At 50.2% G+C, this 20,800-nt stretch overlaps 1 protein-coding gene and 1 pseudogene across 3 annotated transcripts in view; both read left to right on the top strand.

The window, feature by feature from the left end:
• USH1C (USH1 protein network component harmonin) overlaps positions 1-20,800 on the top strand; it is a 47,009-nt gene that overhangs the window by 8,659 nt on the left and 17,550 nt on the right. For 2 of the 3 annotated variants that reach the window (XM_058688391.1, XM_058688392.1), the window contains exons 3-15: positions 711-854; positions 971-1,109; positions 5,762-5,870; positions 5,986-6,010; positions 6,220-6,277; positions 6,603-6,697; positions 8,049-8,133; positions 9,335-9,394; positions 9,563-9,619; positions 9,931-10,073; positions 11,115-11,180; positions 11,527-11,651; positions 14,720-14,793. In XM_058688391.1, coding sequence (XP_058544374.1) covers positions 711-854; positions 971-1,109; positions 5,762-5,870; positions 5,986-6,010; positions 6,220-6,277; positions 6,603-6,697; positions 8,049-8,133; positions 9,335-9,394; positions 9,563-9,619; positions 9,931-10,073; positions 11,115-11,180; positions 11,527-11,651; positions 14,720-14,793 — 1,180 coding nt within the window. Of the gene's footprint in view, positions 1-710; positions 855-970; positions 1,110-5,761; positions 5,871-5,985; positions 6,011-6,219; positions 6,278-6,602; positions 6,698-8,048; positions 8,134-9,334; positions 9,395-9,562; positions 9,620-9,930; positions 10,074-11,114; positions 11,181-11,526; positions 11,652-14,719; positions 14,794-15,856; positions 15,907-19,813; positions 19,967-20,800 lie in introns of all 3 variants that reach the window. The other variant, XM_058688393.1, reaches the window with a different exon arrangement.
• Positions 4,450-4,803, top strand: LOC131487554 (large ribosomal subunit protein eL34-like; annotated as a pseudogene).

The raw sequence follows: 20,800 nt of genomic DNA, 5'->3' as shown, positions 1-20,800 counted from the left end.
AGGGGCGCCTGGGTGGCTCAGTCGGTTGAGCGTCCGACTTCAGCTCAGGTCATGATCTCACGGTTTGTGAGTTCGAGCCCGCATCAGGCTCTGGGCTGATGGCTCAGAGCCTGGAGCCTGCTTCCGATTCTGTGTCTCCCTCGCTCTCTGCCCCTCTCCCGTTCATGCTCTGTCTCTCTCTGTCTCAAAAATAAATAAACATTAAAAAAAATTAAAAAAAAAAAAAAAAGAAAACATTAGGTCAGAGTGAGCAGGTCGGCTGACAGCTAGAGAGGAGCAGGCCAGAGATGCTGAGGATCTGAACGGTGTGAAGAGGAGTCATGTGAGAGATACCGTGAGGGCAGACTTTGCAGAGCTTAGCTGCAGATCAGAAGTGGGGTGTGAGAAGGGTCACCAGCATCTCGCATGAAGCTTCCTGGCTGGGAAGATCCTGGGCTTCAGACTTAGGCAGAGCTGAGTCTGAATCCTGGCTTAGAGTTCATCTGTGAGGATGGGTTAACGATCCCTACCTCACCCCTGTCTTTGTGACATTTAACGTGAAAGAACAAAGCTCTTCTGAGGCAGCTGGCCCAGAGTTAGGGACTCTGGGATTTTCAGGAGTGTTCTCCCCATTTCCAAGGCTTGGACCCAGTGGGTGGGGACCCTCTGGGAATCCTTGGATGTCACCCAGGCCATGGGTGAGGCTCCAGGCATCCCCCGTGTCTCCGCAGAACCATGGATGTGGTCGTGCTTGTGGGAGACCTGAAGCTGGTCATCAATGAGCCTAGCCGCCTGCCGCTGTTTGACGCCATCAGGCCCCTGATCCCACTGAAGCACCAGGTGGAATACGACCAGCTGACCCCCCGGCGTTCCAGGTATGGAGGGAGCTGCCAGGACAGAGGCAGGGGTGGGAAGGGTCACGTGGGATGGACAGGGTCACTCGCTAGTGGATGGGGCAGCGCCGAGCCATCACTGACCTCTCCTATGGCAGGAAGCTGAAGGAGGTGCGTCTGGACCGTCTGCACCCTGAAGGCCTCGGCCTCAGTGTTCGTGGGGGCCTCGAGTTCGGCTGTGGGCTCTTCATCTCCCACCTCATCAAAGGGGGTCAGGCTGACAGTGTCGGCCTCCAGGTGAGTGAGCAGAGTCCAGGGGAATGGAGGGTCAGGGCCTCAGGCTTCCTGTCTCCCTCTGAACATGGTCGCCTCACCTTTCTGAGAGTTTAGGGGAGGAAAGTCTCCTTTGGACTGTCACATCCTGACAGATTTTCCTTGGCCCATAGACATCAGGCTGCAGGCAATTGCCGGTTTTCTTCGGTCAAGCTGGGAACCTGGATACTGCCCTTCACCACCCACCCCACTTCCCAAAGGAAGAGCATAGTTATGTCCTAACACCTGAAGCTTCAGATGTGTAGCCTTTTACTGGAAGGGTAAAGGAAATCCCAGTGTAGTGTGGTGCTTAAGAGCATAGACCCTAGAAAGCCAGATTGTCCTGGCTTTGCTATTCATTGGCAATGGAAATATGATGAAATTACTTAACCCCATGTCTCAGTTTTGTTATCTGTAAAATGGGGATAATAATAATACTCCCTACCTCATCAGGTTGTCATGATACAAACAGTCACAGCCAGTAAGTGTCAGAGTCAGGATTTGAAACCAGGTCTTTTGTCTGCCAAGCCCAGGGATCTCTCTTCGGCACCCCAGGTGCCTCTCCCTTGGGGTCCCACACCTCAGTGATCTCAGTGTCCGAGCAGAGATGGGCCGACCTCCAGGTCTCACTCCTGCTGGAGCACAGAGCTGTGTTTTGTGTGTCCGCATTGAAGAGGCCCTCCCACTGCCTCCCAAAGCTGCCAGCATGTTTGTTATCAGGCTGCCAAGACAGGGGCTTCAGGGGTCTCCAAGACTTATGGTACAAGGCCCCATGGAGAGGGAGGTGGAAAGTGGGAGCTGACAGACATTGCTTTGTTCTAAATCCCTGTCTCACGGCTCGCCAGTGGCGGCTGAAATTTCAGCCACTTCATTACTCCGCTCCTGTGGGGCACATTTTCCAGCCCAGAAACACAGCCAGAGAAAAAACATAATGAGCTCCTCTCTTGGCATCGACTAAGGCCCTCTTTTTTTCCAGGGTGAGCTTTCCTCTTAGGACAAGCATTTCTCAACGATGCTTCCATGACTGGGGACATCAGGGCATTTTAATGAAACTTAGAGTTTTACCTTCCCACCTGTTTCTCAGGCTTATGAATTATCTTCTCTTTCTTGGGCTGATGGGCTCATCTGTCCTTTGTGCTGCTGTCCCTCAGATCGTCATTTCATTGTGGGCCTTGCACAAAGGGCCTTTTGCAGGGCTCCATGCTGGAGCGGGAGAGAGAGGAAAGCTGATATCGCAGCCTGTGTGGGAATCATTCTGACTGGGGTCCTAAGCAGGCTCCCTTTTGGAACAAGAGAGGGAGCCTTACTCAGAGGAGCTTGGGGAAAACGTCCATATCCATTCACCTGTCTGGGGTTCATGTTTCTGGGAAGATCTCATGCCTGAGATCTGAGGACAGGAGAAGATTCTGGAAGGCAGGGGAGGGGCATGTCCAGACTGGCTGGACTGAAGGCCCTGCTGATTTGACCTGTGAGGCTGGTCCCCAGGTGGGGAACTTGGACCCATTAATGGGACTCAGCCCTGGGACTCCCATCTCTCCATTCTTGTCCACCTATTGGACATATTTTAATTTATTTACTTTTTAAGTTTACTTATTTATTTTGAGACAGAGAGACAGCAAGCAGGGGAGGGGCAGAGAGAGAGAGGGAGAGAGAGAATCCCAAGCAGGCTCCGTGCTGTCAGCACAGAGCCTGATGCAGGCCTTGAACTCACAAACTGTGAGATCATGACCTGAGCTGAAACTGAGAGTCAACGCTTAACCAGTTGAGCCTCCCAGGCGCCCCATATTTTAGATCTTTCTTCAAATGTATCCTGTCTGAACCTATGTCCTCTGCCCTGCACAGGGCAGCCTCTGCTGCACAACATGCTGTATAATCCAGGGCTAGAGAATGATTCTGTGTGCCTTAGTTGTCCCAGCTATAAAATGGACAGAGCAATCTCTGCCTTTCCTATGGGACTTGAGATCATCTGTGACAGGTGGCAAGAATCCAGAGAGGACAGGATGCAGGGAACTGCAGTCAGGCTTGGCCAGGTGCCCTTCCTCCCTGCTTCCAAATGCCCAAGAGACAATGCTTGTTGTCTGTGTGGGAAACCTGACTTCAAATCCCAGGAACACTTTTTACCCACCAGCTGACCTTGAGCAAATCCCTTTATTTCTCTGAGCCTCAGTTTCCTCATCTGATTAACGGAAACACAGAGTCATTATAAAAAGTGGGTGCAAAGAACTAGACCAGCTGCTCTCCTCACGTGAAATGTCCCCAGAAATCTAGAGAGTTCTTTAACGAGCCTCTCCCTGTGACACCTTTTCAAGCCCCTTGCCACTCTTGTCAGGCCCCTGTGAACATTGGGGTCTGTGTTGAGATGTGGAAGGGAAGCATTCAGGTGGCAATATTGAGAAGCGACTCTGTAATGATGTTGTAGAGGGTGGAAGTTGGCCTAGCGAACCCCTCACAGGCTGTGGGCCCGCCCAGCTCCCAGACCCCACAGAGTCAACTGTGTCTCCCACATGTACCAACAAGTCCCCAAAGGGACAGCACATGTAGTGTGAGTTAAGCTGTCAGCTGACTTGTGCTGGCCTCAGGCTAGAAAGGGGCATCCAGGATCCAGTCCGTGTTTTGCAGCTAATGGCTGTGTGACCTTAGACAAAACATCACCTCCCTGGGCCTTGATTTCATGTGATGTCTAAGGGTCCTTCCAGCCCACAGTTATTTTGTTTTTAAACGTTTATTCATTTTTGAGAGGGAGAGACAGGGGAGGAGCAGAGAGAGGAGATATAGAATCTGAAGCAGGCTCCAGGCTCTGAGCTGTCAGCACAGAGCCTGACAGCAGGGCTTGAACCCACGAACCATGAGATCATGGCCTGAGCCAAAGTTGGGCATTTAACCGACTAAGCCACCGAGGTGCCTCCAGCCCCGCAGTTGTTAAGTGAGGAGCTTCAGGACTGACCCCCAGAGCCAAAGTGCTTGGAGGGGCCCACAGCAGTGGTCTAGCAGGGGATGAGCTCACCACAGGTCTGTATCCAAAGGCTGTCCCTGCAGGCCTGTGAGCCCCTGTCTCTCCCAATCAAATGAGGCCCAAAGTCCTGCGAACAGGGCAAGAATATTTAGGGCTCAGGCCCAACTAATGGTAACAATTGTGACCATTGATTGATTACTGTCCAATGTGCCAGGTGCTGGCTGGCTTTACATGGACCTGCTTACTTAATTCTCACAGCTGCCTGGGCATCTCCCCATTTTACAGATGAGAAGAACTAAGGTTCAGAAAGTTCAAGAGACTTGCCCAAGGTCCTGTTTCCTCTTCTGAGGACAATGTTCACGGGCATTCCGAATGGTCTAGCGTTTGACATACCATCGTAGGCTGTCCTACAAAACAGCCTCTGATGAAACTAAGCTGTCCCGAACCTCTGGCAATAGAATCATTTACCTTTAGACCAAGAAGGTTGGGAAGGCACCAGACTCCACATGTGGCATGTGCCCAGGCCAGCTTCAAGGAGCTCGTGCTGTGACGCCTACAGTTCTTCCGAGGTTGCCTAAAGTGGAAAAACATGTCAGCAGGGCCTATGGTGGTTCCCTGTGTGCTGACTGTGTTCATGACAGGATCAAGCGTGCTTTCCTTATTAAAGAGGAGAAAATCGTCGTGAAAGTGTTGAAAGCACAAACATAGAGTCAGAAAGCTAAATAAAAAAATGAAGATTTTCTTTGAGTAATAAAAATATTTAAAAAGAGAGAGAGAGGGAGACTTACCCAAGGTTGTGCAGCAAATAAGAATAGAAGAAGGGGGGGGGTTGGAGGGCACCTGGGTGGCTCAGTGGATTAAGTATCCCACTCTTGATCTCAGCTCAGGTCTTGATCTCAGGGTCATGAGTTCAAGCCCTGAATCAGGGTTCGCACTGGGCATGAAGCCTACTTAAGAAAATAATAATAATGATAATGGAAGCAGAAAAGAAACAAAATGGAAGCAGGAGTTTGAATCCAGGACATCTGATGCCAAAGCCTTGTGTTTATTCATTCTTCTTTGCTTACTCCAAGTGGGAATTCAGAGGTCAGGGCTGTGGCAGAGTTAAAATGCCCATTAAGCTTCCATAGAGTGGAAAGAAAGATATTGTGTGTGTGTGTCAGTGATGTGAACTTGGGTCAGGAATCATGGAAGTTCCCCACCCCAACTCCGTTATGGTGTTATAGTGATTAACAAAGACAGGAGAACCTACTCTGTGGGCGGGGTGGGACAAAGGCCAAGGAAGAACTGCCTGAATCTAGGTGAAGGTTGCCCTTTGCACGCGTTATAGAACCTGATGGTGACCCAGTGGGGAAAAGGGACCCTGGAGGGAGGATATAGGGTCCTGAGTTCTAGTCCCAGCTCTGCTGCCCATTCTCTGTGCCTCTCACACCCGCTCCATGTTGGTTCCCCCATCTGTAAAATGCATCAGAAAGACTGCTTGGAAATGTCACTATCCTGGGACTCCTCAAGCTGATGGAGAGTGGGTTGGTTATAACAAGGTACTAGGGTACACACCGAGGTTTCTTCTGAGGGAAGGCACGTCATCGTCCCCTTTCCCAGAGAGCAGGCCCAGAGCATCTAGTGGCAAGCCTGCCCAGCTGCCTTCTCAACCTGGTGCTCATTCCTTCTGTCTGCGGCCAAGGTAGGGGATGAGATCGTCCGGATCAATGGATATTCCATCTCCTCCTGCACCCATGAGGAAGTCATCAACCTCATCCGCACCAAGAAGACCGTGTCCATCAAAGTGAGACGTGAGTGAGGCCAGACGACCAGGGGTACTGATGGAGGGGTGGGGTGGGGTGGGATAGGCGGTGGGGTCCCTAGCTCCTGGGGCACCGTCCTAACCCCTATGCCATTCTCCCACAGACATCGGCCTGATTCCCGTGAAGAGGTGAGCAGGACCTTCCTCTGCAGACAGACTCTTCCCTGTGGGCTCAGTCAGGGTCCTGGGATTCGCATTGGGCTCTGGCTTCCACCAAACCAGTACTGCTCCTGGGCCAGCAGTGGCTGGAGGCTCCAGATGGGCAGATCTGGATTTGGAGCCTGGTTCCTCAAACATCTCTCTCTAATGACTGCCCTTTTACATCCCTGTCCCACTAGCTCTCCTGATGAACCCCTCAAATGGCAGTATGTGGATCAGTTTGTGTCAGAATCTGAGGTAAGGGCCAGGACCACCTGTGATGGGGTCTGGAGAGGGTTGTCTTCAAGGAGGGGCAGCAGGTCCCAAAGGGAGGGCTTGCCCCAGAGATGTGCCTTCAGGGGCTTTAGACAGTCTCCCAAGACATCCAGAGACATCCAGAACGTCCCTGAGGCCCCCAAGGCATCCAGCCAGGCCCAGCTGGGGAAGACATACCCCCTAGGAACATAATGGCAAGCAGTCTTATATGAAGACAGCAGTACTTGCTCTAAAGGACTTTATGAAATCAAGAGACCACTTGCACACATGTGGACACCCAGTGACCCTTATCCCATCCTTCCTCCAGGGTGGGCGGAGCAGCCTGGGCTTCCCCAGCAGTCGGGAAAACAAGGAGAAGAAGGTCTTCATCAGTCTGGTAGGATCCCGGGGCCTTGGCTGCAGGTGGGTGTCAGTCATGCCCTGGGGCTCTCTCATGGCCAGTAGACCCCAGGAGACCCCTAACACTTCTCCCCTTTTTCACTGCTGCTTCTGAGGAGATGACACTTCTCAGTGTCTGATTTCCTCTCTGGGCTTCACAACAGCCCTATACAGCCAGAGGGACAGCTCTGACAGGCCCATTTTATAGATGAGGAAACTGAGGCCCACAGGCAGAGCCGTGTTCCGTTGGTGGGCTCTTGAGTCACTGCAAAAGGGGCCCGTCTAGCTGGCCATCTCTGTTACAGTTCCCTTGTCATTTATTACCTTGTGGGGTTCCTTAAGTGGCAGCCAGGGAATTGCAAACAGGCATCAGGCCACCTGAGGTGGTCTTATTACACACACAGGTGCTACACTTATAGATCTAGGTTCCAGCCCCTGCTCTCCACCTGTGAGCTCTAGAACCTTGGACTGGTCACTTAACCACTCTGAACCTAGTTTCCCCCTCTATAAACTGGGAATGACGATACCAGTGGTTGTGAGCAAGAATGAGATGTAGAGATAAAATACCAGCTTAGTGCCTAGTAGGTAGTAAGCAGTTGGTAAACATTAGCTATTATTATTTAACTTTTTCATATTGTTTCTACTCATTCACATTTATTCAATGCTTTTCTACCAAGCATAGGTGCTAAAGAGTCCCTCCTTCCCAACCACTAAATACTTACGGTGTAGAGTTGCAAGGGCCCTAATGAAGCTGCTTTCTGCATCAGAGATGGCAAATAGGTCTCCCGTCCTGTGCTATTTTTCATCAATTAGCGGTGGCTGCCTGGAGTCCTACAGCTGACCCCTTTTTGACTCCCCCCAAATTTAACTAATAACCTACTGTTGACTGGAAGACTTACCGATAACATAAACAGTTGCTTAACCCATAGTTTGTGTTTTATATACTATATACTGTATTATTACGACAAAGTAAGCTAGGGCAAAGAAACTATTGTTAAGAAAACCATAAGGAAGAGAAAATGCATTTACAGGGTTGTACTATGAGAAATCCACATTCAAGTGGACCCATGCAGTTCAAAGTCATGTTGTTCAAGGGCCAGCTGTGTTTTGAAAAGACCTCAACAGCATATGCCATATATTGGGTGACGGGTTGGGTAGCGGGAAATTACAAATAGTTTTTCTGTGGCTGTTGCCGCAGGGAAATGAGGCTGGACAGGTAAATGACGGAGCCCCATGGGTACTGAGCCTCATGGGTGACCTGGATCCTGAGGGGCCAGCGTACGGGACACACAGGCAGAGGGATCAGGACATTGAGAATGAGCAGCACTGCCAGGGAGGAGCAGAGCCTCACCCATATTTCCCATCTCTCCCACAGCATTTCCAGTGGGCCCATCCAGAAACCTGGCATCTTTATCAGCAACGTGAAGCCTGGTTCCCTGTCTGCTGAGGTGGGGCTGGAGGTGAGTGACCGACCCTGGGATGCCTCAGAGGGGTACAGGGTCAGACGATGACCCTGGTCATCACGCTAGTGATGGAGGTGCAGGCCTTTCCACACAGCCCTCTCCCAACAGCCGCTGGCTGATGATTCCTCCCCATCCGCCAAGTGAAGGCTTCACGTTTCACCTTTCTACAGTCTTCTCTGGCTCTGAGAGCCTTTGGTCCTGACCTTGGGGATGTAGTAATAGTAAAGAATTGACATTCATTGAGTGTTTACAGGGTAGGACTTTTTTCTAAGCCCTTTAAAATGTATAAGAACTCTGAGAATTAGGTACTGTCATTTTACAGATGGAGAAACTGAGACCTGGAGAAAGTGTATGATTTTTCTAAGATCATGTACCTAGTGTAATAGGGCTGGGATTCAAACCTAGGTAGTCTGGTGCCAGAGCCAGAACTCTTTTTTTTTTTTAAGTTTATTTATTTATTTTTGAGACAGAGAGCGCATGCACGCACAAGCATGGGTGGGGCAGAGAGAGAGGGAGACAGAGAGTCTCAAGCAGGCTTCGTGCTGTCAGTGCAGAGCCCGACGCGGGGCTCAGGTCGTGATCTCCTGGTTCATGAGATCCATGAGATCCATGAGAACCATGAGATCACGACCTGAGCCAAAATCAAGAGTCAGATGCTTAACCAACTGAGCCACCCAGGTGCCCCCAGAACTCTTAATCTCTACTTTTGACAAGCTACTTCCTTTTTCTGCACTTCAGTTTCCTGTCCTGAAAAATGGGGGCAATAGTCTTCCTTCTAGGGTCATTGTGTGGATTAATGAATTAATACATATGCTTCCAACTGTGCCTGGCACATAGTAAGGGATTGATGAGTGCTAGCTATTATACAAAATATTATTATGGCTCAATAAGGCCTCTGCTATATGAGAAACCCAAGGCTCCTATGTCTACAAACTGAATTTTTAAAGCAAATACAAATTAAGCCAAAGGAATGAACCTCTAATGGGATAATATTTGACAGCCGATAAAGGAAATATAAAGTGTAGGCACCCTGGGAGGATACCATTAGAGCTTTCTAACTGCTCTATTCATGAGGAAGAGCTGAGGTGCAGCCACTGGAAGACCCAATATGTGACTCTGGCCCTGGGGGAAGCCCTTCCTGCAGCCGAGTGGGTTTACAGATAGTGGACACACTGAACCCTCTCCATTTCTCCTCCAGACAGGGGACCAGATTGTCGAAGTCAACGGCATCGACTTCTCCAACCTGGACCACAAGGAGGTGAGATGCGGGGTCTCCACCTGCTGGCCATCATCATGTCTGCCCTTCACTTCCCATGCCCCACCCCCCAACCCTGCCATGGGGTCTGAGACCTTCTGTGATGTCTAGAAGCCTTGACTGCTCTGGGCTGTCAGGCTTCAGACAAGGTCTGTCTGCTTGTCCCCCCAGGCCGTCAACGTGCTGAAGAGTAGCCGCAGCCTGACCATCTCCATTGTAGCTGGAGCTGTAAGTCCAGAATGACCTGGTAGGGCCCCATAACCCCTGACTTCCAACCCCGGCCATTCAGACCCCTGATCTCTGGCACACACTCCTGGGAAGGGCCAGAGGGTCTCCTTTCCTGAAGCTCTGACAGAGCAGAGGGAGAGATCTCTGCCTAGCGGGGAGAAGCTTGCTCAGAGACAATAGGAGCCACAGTGCCTGACACGGGGAGCCATGCTGATAAGAGGACAACCTGCATCTTGGTCCCCAGGGCTGTGGCAGTGGATGGCCGGGTTCCCTGGGAGACTGAGCAAGAGGTCTCTTTTCACTCCCCTGAGGGCCGAGAGCTGTTCCTGACAGACCGGGAGCGGCTGGAGGAGGCACGGCAGCGCGAGCTACAGCGGCAGGAGCTTCTCATGCAGAAGCGGCTGGCAATGGAGTCCAACAAGATCCTCCAGGAGCAGCAGGAGATGGAACGACAGTGAGTGTGGCCAGCCAGGGTGCCCCCTCCCTCTCCTCCCTGCCCACCGTGTCCTGGGCCAGCTTCATCCTGACCCCTGAGGCCTGTCCTCAGACCAGATGGGTTCAGTGGTGGTCAGTGTATCCATCCCTTGCCTCCAGACCACCAAGCTCTCCCCTTCTAGTTGAGGAGAGCCCTTGACTTCCAAAACCCAGAAGTATGGAAAATGAGGAAGCTACCAGCAGTAGCTAATGTTTGTTGAGTATCAGTCATGTGGCCGGCATTGAATCAGGACCTTGTTTATGTCTTGCTTAATTTAATTCCCACAATAGCTCTGGAAGATAGATGGTATTGACCCATTTTACAGGTGAGGAGGCTGGGAGGTCTTAGCTCAGGGAGGTTAAGCCACTTGTGAACAAAGTCACATGTGGCCAAGCTGGGATTCACACCTGTCTGTGGTAATAAGACTCACCCATCCTAAGGTTGGTTGAGATGATGGACTGAGACAATAAATGTGGTGAGCAATTCACAAATAAAAAGCTACTGTCAAAATCCAAATCCAGATACATTCTAGGAGTGTAAAAACAATTTGGAAAAGGAAGGTGGACAGGATCTTTCCCTCTTCCCCATCACAGAATTAGCCTGGAGAATCAGCCCTGGTGGTACCTCTGCCCATTGCCCTGGCCTTGGCCAGTGGCCCCGGCTACATGTTGCCTGGGGCCCTCCTCCCAGAGGACCTGACTCCAGCAAGGCCCTGCCTACCGTCAGTCACTTTATCTAAGTGTTTGAAGGTAGACACATAGAGTGTGGCCTGCGTCGATCCGCCTCCCATCCCTGGCAGCACAGAATCTCTGCTCAGCAGTGCCAGGCAAAACCACACAAGAGCACGAGGCCCAGATTTTCTTGGACCCGCTTCCCCAGCATCCAAATCTGGTCCAGGCATCCTTGGAAGGGAGCCCATAAGAAAGATTTTAAACCTTTCTCAAATTAGGAATTAGCTACAAGGAAGAGAGAACTTCTCTTGCATAGACTCTAGCATGCCAATCTGAATTTGTGTTTCAGAAGAAAAAAAGAAATTGCCCAGAAGGCAGCAGAGGAGAATGAAAGATACCGGAAGGAGATGGAACAGTGAGTGCTTGGGTCCACATGTCTGCGTGCAGACGTGAGTGTGCTCTTGGGATTGTGGCCAGCCAGAGGTCCCCTCCAGGCCCAGTTTGCCTGGCCTTCTTGTCTCCTGGTAGCCATTCCATAATTCTAGTAAAGCCCATTGCATTAAGGTAACTAGAGCATAGTCCTGTAATCCCCAGGGTGGCATTGACACTCGATGTCGAATACAAGTGCCAGGAACTTTGTTTCCTGCATCACAGCTAGAGCCATGCAGCCTCTCCCCAGGCTGGTTAGGGTTTCCCAATAGGCAGAGGGTGGGCCTGTAAAAGTCCTGACCCCAGTCACAGGCAGGGGGATCTTATTTCAGGATTGTGGAAGAGGAGGAGAAGTTTAAGAAGCAGTGGGAAGAAGACTGGGGCTCAAAGGAACAGCTGCTCTCATCTAAAACCATCACCGCTGAGGTGCACCCAATACCCCTTCGCAAGCCTAAGTGTATGTATCATGTACCTGGGGAGGGAACTTCCTTCTGGGACCTGGGGGTTGGGGAGTATCTTGGCAGAGACACTAGTCTCCCTCCAATCACCACCACTTCCCCAGGTGAAGAGCCCACAGCTCCCTCGGCTGTATTTCTTTCATGGAGGGGCAGCCATGTGCCAGGGCATGGGGATGGGCAGGATCTCTGCCCCTTTGTCCCCAGGGGCCTGTTGCCAGACTCTCCCCCACAACACAGACTCAAGCAGGAGGGACTCTCCTTGTGCCCTTGGGCTGCTGACCAGGGAATGGAGAGCTCTGTCAAAAGCGAGTTGTTCATTGGATCATCTTCTTGCTTTGCTGGGTAGTACGTCCACATCCCACCTGGTTCTGAATCAGAGCTGGGTGCAACAGCAGCAAGAAAGAGGGGAAATGCTCATGATGGAGAGGATTTGGGTGATCCGAGACTGATGGGTGACTGTGGGAAGACCTTACTTGAAGTGCCCCTGCCACCTGCACCCCTGTGCATGGGGTACGGTCACACCCCTTCAAGGATGGAGTCAGGGAGAGGTCTGAGACCACTCCTAGGCCCAAACTGCGGCCATCCTGGGGCCTCAGCTCCCTCTGCCCTTTGCACCTCCTTTCTTCATCTGCCCTGGGTTCTCACTTCCAATTTCAGGCCAGGCCTCCACCACCTGCTCCCCTGTCCACCTGCTCACAACCCCTACTACCAGGTGCCCACACCACCAGGGCAAAGTAGTGGCTCACTCTCAGTGCTTCTCCAGGGGGCTGGTGGTAGGAAACCAAGCAAGGTAGCTGGGGGCCATGGCAATCACGAGTCCAGGATTCCACACTGGGCCTTATTGTCACTTTACATGACATAGGGCCAGTTCTGCTGCAGCTGATTGTGCTCAGCTGACCTGGGAACCTCTAGATATGGGGTGAATCTACACCCAAGAACCAAGATTCCCCATGTCTGCTGTGTCACAGCCATTTGGGATCTTGTGATGGTCTAGACAACCTGGCCCCAACTTTGGATCATATTGGGCCCTAGAGTGGCATCATCTTGTCAACACAGGCCACTTGGGTCAACAAAGAGGTTGGGCAGGCACCTGGATGGTTCCGTTTCACTCCTGCCTGGTGCAGAACAAACATCTCCCAGCCCATTCCTTCCTGGCAGCAGGGGATGGTGTCATCCCAGGGTCCTCTCTGAAGGACAAAGCAAGCTCTCATCAGCCTCCCCCCTGACATTTGGTATTAGTTAAGGATGTGGCCAGAGCTAAATTCCTGGTGAATAATCTGTGTTTGAGACAGGGAGCTAATTTGCTCTTATGAGTGAAATAGGAGCTTCAGAAGGAGAGAAATCGATTTTAATTGCTTCTCGTGAAAGTAATCCTAGTCAATTTAGTACCTTTCTAGAAACTGGGCCTTGGCTTTAGAGCAAACACATTCTCTCAGGAACTACGAAAAATAAAAACACTTTCTCTGGCTAGCTATTTATTTAGTGCTTTTAAACCAAATCAAGCTTCTTGAATGAAAGGAGCAAGAGCTTTCCCTTTGCTTTAAGATATAAATTTTTTCTAAGGGAATGTGCGAAACATGGGATAGATGGCGAGCCTGCCTGCCTGAGCTGGGGCAGCTGCTGCCTCTGTCCATGTCCGCGTGCACCGGCAATTTCATTCTCCTTGGGAAATCAGTCAGAAAATGCAGGAAGGCCTCTGAGCAAGCTCAATTCCTGCCTCCCTCCCCATTCCTGGGAAGCTGGAGCAGTCTCTGTTGTGTTGGGCCAGCACAACCGGGACAAGCCGGCTCCTCCCTGGTGACTCTTCAGCTCTGGGGCCCAGTTAGCCAACAGGTTATATCTGACTCAGGTGTTTGTGCCTGTGAGGGATGGACTGCACATTTTTGAACAGACAGGAAAGCGTGTGGAGCATCTCTTGCCTGAAAAAGAAAGCCACTCATCCTAATGATGTGGTGGGCCTGACTGCTTCTCTCACCACCACCTGTCCTAGGGGCACTGCCTGCCTCCCTGTGGCTGACCCAGCAGAACCCCAACATTCTTCTGAGCCAGGACAGATTGTCACAGAGTCCCCCAGAAGAGCTTTCTTTAGCCAAAGCAATGAGGAAGGGGGTTATTAAGCATCCCAGAGCCGGAAGGAGCCTTGGAATATGAAGAGGTTTAAACAGGATATTTCGAGGATTTTCTCTCCATTAGGACCCCATCAATTAGCCTCCACCCCCAATGGACCCCATGGTTTAGAAGTTGAGGTTTTTCCTATCAAACTATGAAGCAATCAGTTGTTTTCCTATTGTTTTATTATGTAGTCATTGTTATTTGCAAGAAAGCATCAATATTCCACTATTTAATTAACATAAATTGCGCCAAAAGCTAAGGAATTTAACTTACAGCCTTTTCATAGAGGAATGGGGAAGTTCTTCTAATTAATATTTGAAATATTAATAGGCAGGTCACAACAGACTCATCCACTCCCTTCAACAGTCCCAGGGAGGCCAAAGTCCAGATTGGAAACCACTGGAATGGATGATTTGCTATTCTCCACATGATGTCAACATTCATGTCTTCCTAACCACATGTCTCCCCTTTACCCTTTGAAATCTCCTCACCTCCTCAGAATCAACCTGCCCACATAGCTCTGACATCCCCCAGGGACCCAGAGTTCCCAAAGTGGTAAGAAGCAGCCAGGAGGGTCTGTTCTGCCATTGTAAACCCTTGATACCAGACATGTGTAATACTCAGATATTCCCATATTCTGTGCCTCACTTCCCAAGTTTCAACTGAATGCCCTGCACAAAGTTTCTCACTTGACTGTCAGGTCAGAGGTCCCCCCGTTGTTAGCCCATTTTACAGACAGAGAAACTAAAGCTACCAAGGTTGAAAGCACTGCATGCACGATCCCGGAGCAAGACAGTTTTGCTCTGGGCTCCTGAGCCCTGTTCCCACCCCTGACCTCACAAGTACCCATAGAGGAGGCCGGGCATAGGTCATTAGGCTCCTGGGAAGCACCTCTGGCCTCTTGGTCTCCCAAGTCCCTCTTGGTTCACCAGCTTCCTCCTCTTTTCCTGGGTAGCTGATCAGGGAGTGGAACCTGAGCTTGAGCCAGCAGATGACCCGGATGGAGGCATGGAGGAGCAGGGAGAGCAGGTTTGCAGCCCCCGCTTCACTGCCTGGCCTTGCTGCTCCGCTTGCCTTGCCCACCGCCTCCTGCTAGCCCTGCAGACACCCAGCTCTAAGGGGCCATCACGCGGCAGGGACCACTGGAATGTGCGAAGCTCCTGCAATCCCAGCTTAGTCCAAGCACTGCACACAAAGCCTGAGGACAGGACTCCCAACCTGGCTGAAATGTCTGCTGATACATACCTAAACAACTGAACCACTGGTTCAGTGCTGCCCAAGCCCAGGTTCTTCCTCTGCTGCTCTGGGATCTCCCTAAGGACTCCCTAGATATCCCCAAGGTCAGGCAGGAGGCTTTCAAGATCCTGTTCTAGAACTCAGGCTGGTCAGGGTGGGTAATTATTTAATGGATCACTGCTGGTGCAGGGAGCTTTAGGTTTGAGATGTTTCCGGGTCATACTGTTGCCTGGGGGAAGCAGGGGGCTGGTGTCCTGATGATCTGGTTTGGGGCCGGGGCGTGGTATGCTTGTCAGGGCAGACCTGCCCACAGCTGCCTGAGCTGCCTTTCTCAGAGCTGACCGCTGTCATTGCCTTCTCTCTCAACATTGAAAGCAGAGGACGTGGTCTGTACTATGAGATAAGACAGTTTTGTTCTGAGTGATAGCAATTTGAGGCATAAACCCAGGCTATCATTTGTCTTGAGCCATTTCTTGGATGGAGGGACCAGACATCAGTCAGGAGAGGCCTCGTTCTCTTTCAGTGTTAGCAGACTGCAGCTGTGATTTGGAAAAGCTCATCCCCCAACAAGGGCTGTCTCTGATTTTCTGGCACTGACTCCTGAAGCCAGTGTCCTGGGGAGAAGCAGTTGACGATGCCCCAGGGAATCAGGGCCATTCTCTGGCAGCCTGGGGCCTGCTCTGTAACCCAGGTGAAGCCAGGTGAGTGGAGAGTCAGACTGAGGGTGCGGTTTTGCTATTGGGTCTGCTCTTCATCTCACAGCCACATGTCCTTGAGATCCCAGCCCCTGGCTGCTGTCTGTGGATACTCTGGCTGAGCCAAACAGCATCTCATCTCTTTGTTCTCTGTGTTATAGCCTTTGGGTGGTTTTATCGTTACGATGGCAAATTCCCAACCATCCGGAAGGTAGGGCACGAGACTGAGTGCTGTGCCGTTTGCCGCTGAGTTTGCTGTGGGGTTTGGCCTTTACGAGCATTGTTTCTTTGCCTGTCAACTCTAAACAGTGTAACCCGGCCTGTTCACTACAAGGGCTGACCTGTCTGCGTCTATCAGGCTGACGTCAAAAGGCAGGGCGCTGCCACAGAAGCATTGTGGGGGGAAAGTGTTCATGGGGTGAGACCCGCCTGAGTACCATCTGGCACCATCTCGGTCAGCATCAGCCCCGGAGGCACAGGGCAGGGACAGGGCCATGGCAGCTTCTTTGTTCCTCTGTCAAGACCAGAAGCCGTGGTCAGACACAGTGAAATATCAGGTTGGGTATACACAACACACATTATGAGACCAGCTGCACCAGACACAGACTCGCTGCCAGGCAGGGATTTTCTGCCTCGAGTTGAGACTAAGAGCCACACCAATCATAACTCTCTCCCAGAAGTATCGCTACGTGTGCCAAGATAATGCATTTTTCTGGTCTCTGGGGCCTTGAATTTTCTCTCTAAATCTTATTACTGTATCTCCAGGCCCCATAAGACTCTCATCCTTTTTCTTTCTAAATCACTTTGGCATTTGATTATGAAAACGCCACTGTTAATATCTGTAGATTGGACATATGAGATGACTTGGCATTTGGAAATCAGGCATCAGCATAAATCTGGGTGAACTAATTTAGTTGTTATCACTCGGCTGGGTCTTTCTGGCAGGATGTCAGTCCCCCAGAAACCAAAACGGTGGCAGCTGGGTGACCTTGATGATAGGTAGATAGCTTCTCCCTGCCTGTAAAATGGGAATATCTGATGTCCCAGAAACGTCTGCTCCCTTCTTCCAACACGATACTGTTAAGATAATAGACAGCAATATTATTCCTGACAGAAGTTAGCATCTTGACCTAGGAACACAGATCATGATTTGTATGATATTGAATAAACTTAGGACAGGGCACCATGGGAGATTCCTTTCCACACTGCCTTGGTCTCAGAAAGGACCCAGTCTCATAAGACTGTCTTTTTTCATCCTACAGCCCGACTCTGTGGCTTAGGCTATCTCATTGGGTTAGATTTTGAATGCTCTACACACTATCTCTACTAGAACTCACCTACAGAGGACAGCGTGCACACACACACACACACACACACACACACAGGATTATACTGGAAAAAATACCTATACCTTTATGGATAGGTAAAATCTCTTCCAGGCACTAATAACCAGGTAAATGTAAGAGAACTAACATCTTCTCCACACACATACCTCCCATAGGAAATCATGTCACTTGGACATTGCTATTGGTAAGAAGGAGCCCTGTTTTCACCTATTCATTAGTTCAGTATAACTGAATAGCTGGTATTTTTGTTTTCATTTCATTTCCAAAAGAGAGAAAGATGGCTTCTAGGTAAGAAGCAAGAGCACATCCGTCCTGTCTGCCTTTCCTTTCGGTCCAAACTGGGAGGGACCATTTGCCATGAATTTAACTGACAGCTAAAAGGACAGCAGAATCACATCTCTCATGCTGGCTCTGAAAACCCATTGTCGCTTCCTCTAGAGTCATGTGACATGCATTGTCTCCCAGCAGCTAGAACATCAAGTCCCCGGGTAATACGCTTGGCTATCTATAGCCATGATCATCAGTGTGCACAATTTCCCTTATTTGAAAAGACAAAGATTCGATGTTTGTTATTCCTAACCTGGGAGTAAGTCCCTCTGAGGCTCAAGGTCCCCAGGCCTGTGGCCCCACAAAGTCTGTGTCAGCCTGCAGGATTCATGGTTCTGACTAAGCCTTTTACTAGGATGCTTGAGTAAATCCTGCAAACCAGCCCTATGGCAGGAGCCCACTGTCCAGCAGGTGAGGTAGATTCACACGCAACTGAGGAACCTGTATGGAGGGCGCTAGTATGAGGTCAGTAGACGATGCTATGGGACAGTTTAACCTTCTGCATCACTAAACAGGTGCTGCTTTCTTGGAAAGGGGACAGAGCCTGCCACATCTGCCTGTCCCATCCACGATACCTGGCTCTAAAATGTTAGCACTGGTAGTTTGAGGGTTTTTTGGTTTGGTTTGATTTGGTTTGGTTTTTAAACCAACAGAATGGCCATTCCTATCATTGGTGGTCCCTGTGAGAGGCCATACCCATATCCTAGCAAGCTGCCATTAGGCAGAATGTCATTGGCTCCTCTCGGGGTAATTGCTGTCTGATCTATAACATGATGGCAGGGTTCATCTATCAGCTGAGCCAAGAGTCTAGTGAACATGGTGGGTAAGGAACCAAGCAGGACTCTGAAGCAATGAGAGTCATTGCTACTACTTTTCTCAGGTAGTTCATGGACTGTCCTGGTGGCGGGCCTCTATCCCTGACATGGGGGACCATCTCCAAAGAGCATTACCTGTGCAAGGAAGTAGGGATTGTCTTTAGGAGGGGAGGCAGGATGACTCAGTAATAGGTCCATAACTACACCCCCAGGCTTCTCCAGCTGTGGATAAAGTTTCGTATCCGGTAATGAAAAACTCAATTCCTCATTCCTGCCCTTAGATGCTGGGATGATTTGGGAATTCTGAGAGAAGCCCCCAGGGAATGCTAGTTAGGGGTGGGGATGAGCTCAGTGAACAGGCAGATTTCCTCCTCCCCACATCAATTCCCCAGAATGTTGACTCTCTCTGCTGCCGCCTCTCCTGAGTGCTAACTCTGTCCTCTGTGCTGTGTGTGATGGGGCTGACACTCCCTCCTGCCATACTCCCGTTGCTGCCAGCTCATCTGGGCACAGTAGAAAATGTGTTGGACCTAGAAGACTCAGGTCCAAACCCTGGCACCACCACTTACTGGATGTTTGATATTGGGCAAGGGACTTCACCTCTCTGAGTCTTGGTTCCTTCATCAAGAGGATGGGGATAATATCTACCTATGAGCATAGGTAGATTTACCTATGAACATAAATCCCTTAGCACATAGGCAGTCCATACATTGTAATTTTCTTCCTCCCTTACCCCTTGGCTTTCCTGCAACCCCATGGGAGAAGCAGGCAGGAAAGCAGGTTCTGTAGGTCCAATTCCAACAGGAAAAATAAGGAGTGTGTTTGCCTTGCATCTCCTTTCCCTAATCCTGTTGAACTCTGACAGTCAGTACAAAGCAGTTAGGCTGTTCTCTTCCCCCACTCCCATCTCCTAGTCCTATGGTTTTTGGCTAATCCTCAGTTCAGGGGTCTAGTTCAGAGGGAATGGTGGACTCTACGGGATTCAATGGTCTGAAGTTAAGCATCAGAGCAAAATCTGATGTCCCTGGCTCTGGGCTCCCAGGTCTGAGGCTGGCTCCTACCTCCTGAAGCTTAGGACAGAGGATCTCTGCAAATGAGACTCGTCAGTTCTCCCAGATTTTTTGTAGAATCTCCCAGGATGCATCTCTGTTGTCTGAACATGAGACACCTCTCTTTCCAGATGATGGAGAAGGCATGTGCTCAGATACTAGGACACAAATACAATGTATTCTATTTATACAGCACTTTCATTTTATAAGGCTCTTTTATAGATGTTATTTTATTGGCTCTGAGGGCAAGCCTATAGGCAGGAATTTCTTCTATTTTGAAGATGAGGTGAATCAGGCCCAGAGAGGTTAAGGAACTTAGCCAAGATCACACAGCTACTTAGTGAGCTAGTAAGCCAGTTCTTCTGGCTGGAAAAAGGAATGTGTCTCCCACTTCACAGTGGGTAGCATAGTGGGTAGACCTGTCCTAAATCTGAGGTCCAGTGCCCAGTGCAGATGGGCAGAGCAGGGGGAGGGCTCACTTCTGGTGTTGTCTGTGGGCTGAGTGCCCTGTTTGCTGTGCTGTGCCAGTGTCTACACTGCCTTTTAACCCTTGCCATGTAAACAATACCACATCTGCTCAGAAAGGAAAGGATAAGAAGAAAGCCAAGTATGACAGCCTGCAAGAGTTGAGAAAGAATAAGAAGGAACTAGAGTTTGAACAAAAGCTTTACAAAGAGAAAGAGGAAATGCTGGAAAAGGAAAAACAACTGAAAATCAACCGGCTGGCCCAGGAGGTATGTGTCTGGCTCACAGGCTAGGTGAGCATCCCCAGAACATAATTTGGTTGTTCCCCACCATGCTCCCAGGGAACCAGCTGGAGTTGTGTTCCCCAAGTGGAGTCCAAGGATGGAGTGAGCCCTGCCCTTCTGCTCAGTCTAGAATGTGTGATCATCCCACCTGCCCAGGGTCATGGAGACCACCTACTGGCTTAGGTGTATGTTTGGCATGGAGACTAGACTCCTTGCTAAAGTATGGGTCTGAGGCTAGCCTCTCTGCCCAGATTGTCACACTTAGGTTCACCCTTCACATACCTTGCTAGAGGTTTGAGTCTGTCCCCTCCATCCCAGCCCCACCAGAGTATGAGTCCAAGGCCAGACCTGTCCACCCTATGTATGAATATGACGTCTTTCTCTGCACTCAGGGTATGACCCCAAGGCTAACCCCTCTGCCTAGATTATAGAACTGAAGTTAACCTTCCACCCACTTGTCATCAGGTCTGCGTCTGTCCAGCCTCTCTCCCCAGGTTATAAGTCCAAGACCAAATTTCCCCCACCTGCATTCGCTCTGAGAGTATGGGTCAGAGGCTAACCCCGTTGTGCAGGTGAGGTGTCTGAGGCTATTCCCCAATTGATCAGGCAGTGAGTCAGGCTGCTTCCATCAACATAAGATGTATCCTAAGCTAGATCTCTTCAACCTGGACATGTATCTAAAGCTGTCCCCTTCAAGATATGACAAAAGCAGTCGTCCAACATGAGTAATTCCTATTTCCTAGATGAGTTGGGTGACTTTAACTCCCTAGCTATTGGAGAGGTTATTGGTTTGGCTTCTCTTTAATGCTTCCATGAATC

Source organism: Neofelis nebulosa, chromosome 10 (assembly GCF_028018385.1).
Source record: "Neofelis nebulosa isolate mNeoNeb1 chromosome 10, mNeoNeb1.pri, whole genome shotgun sequence".
NCBI classification, from domain to species: Eukaryota; Metazoa; Chordata; class Mammalia; order Carnivora; family Felidae; genus Neofelis; species Neofelis nebulosa.
Note: the sequence above shows the minus strand (reverse complement) of the source record. Positions and strands in the feature narration are given on the sequence as shown.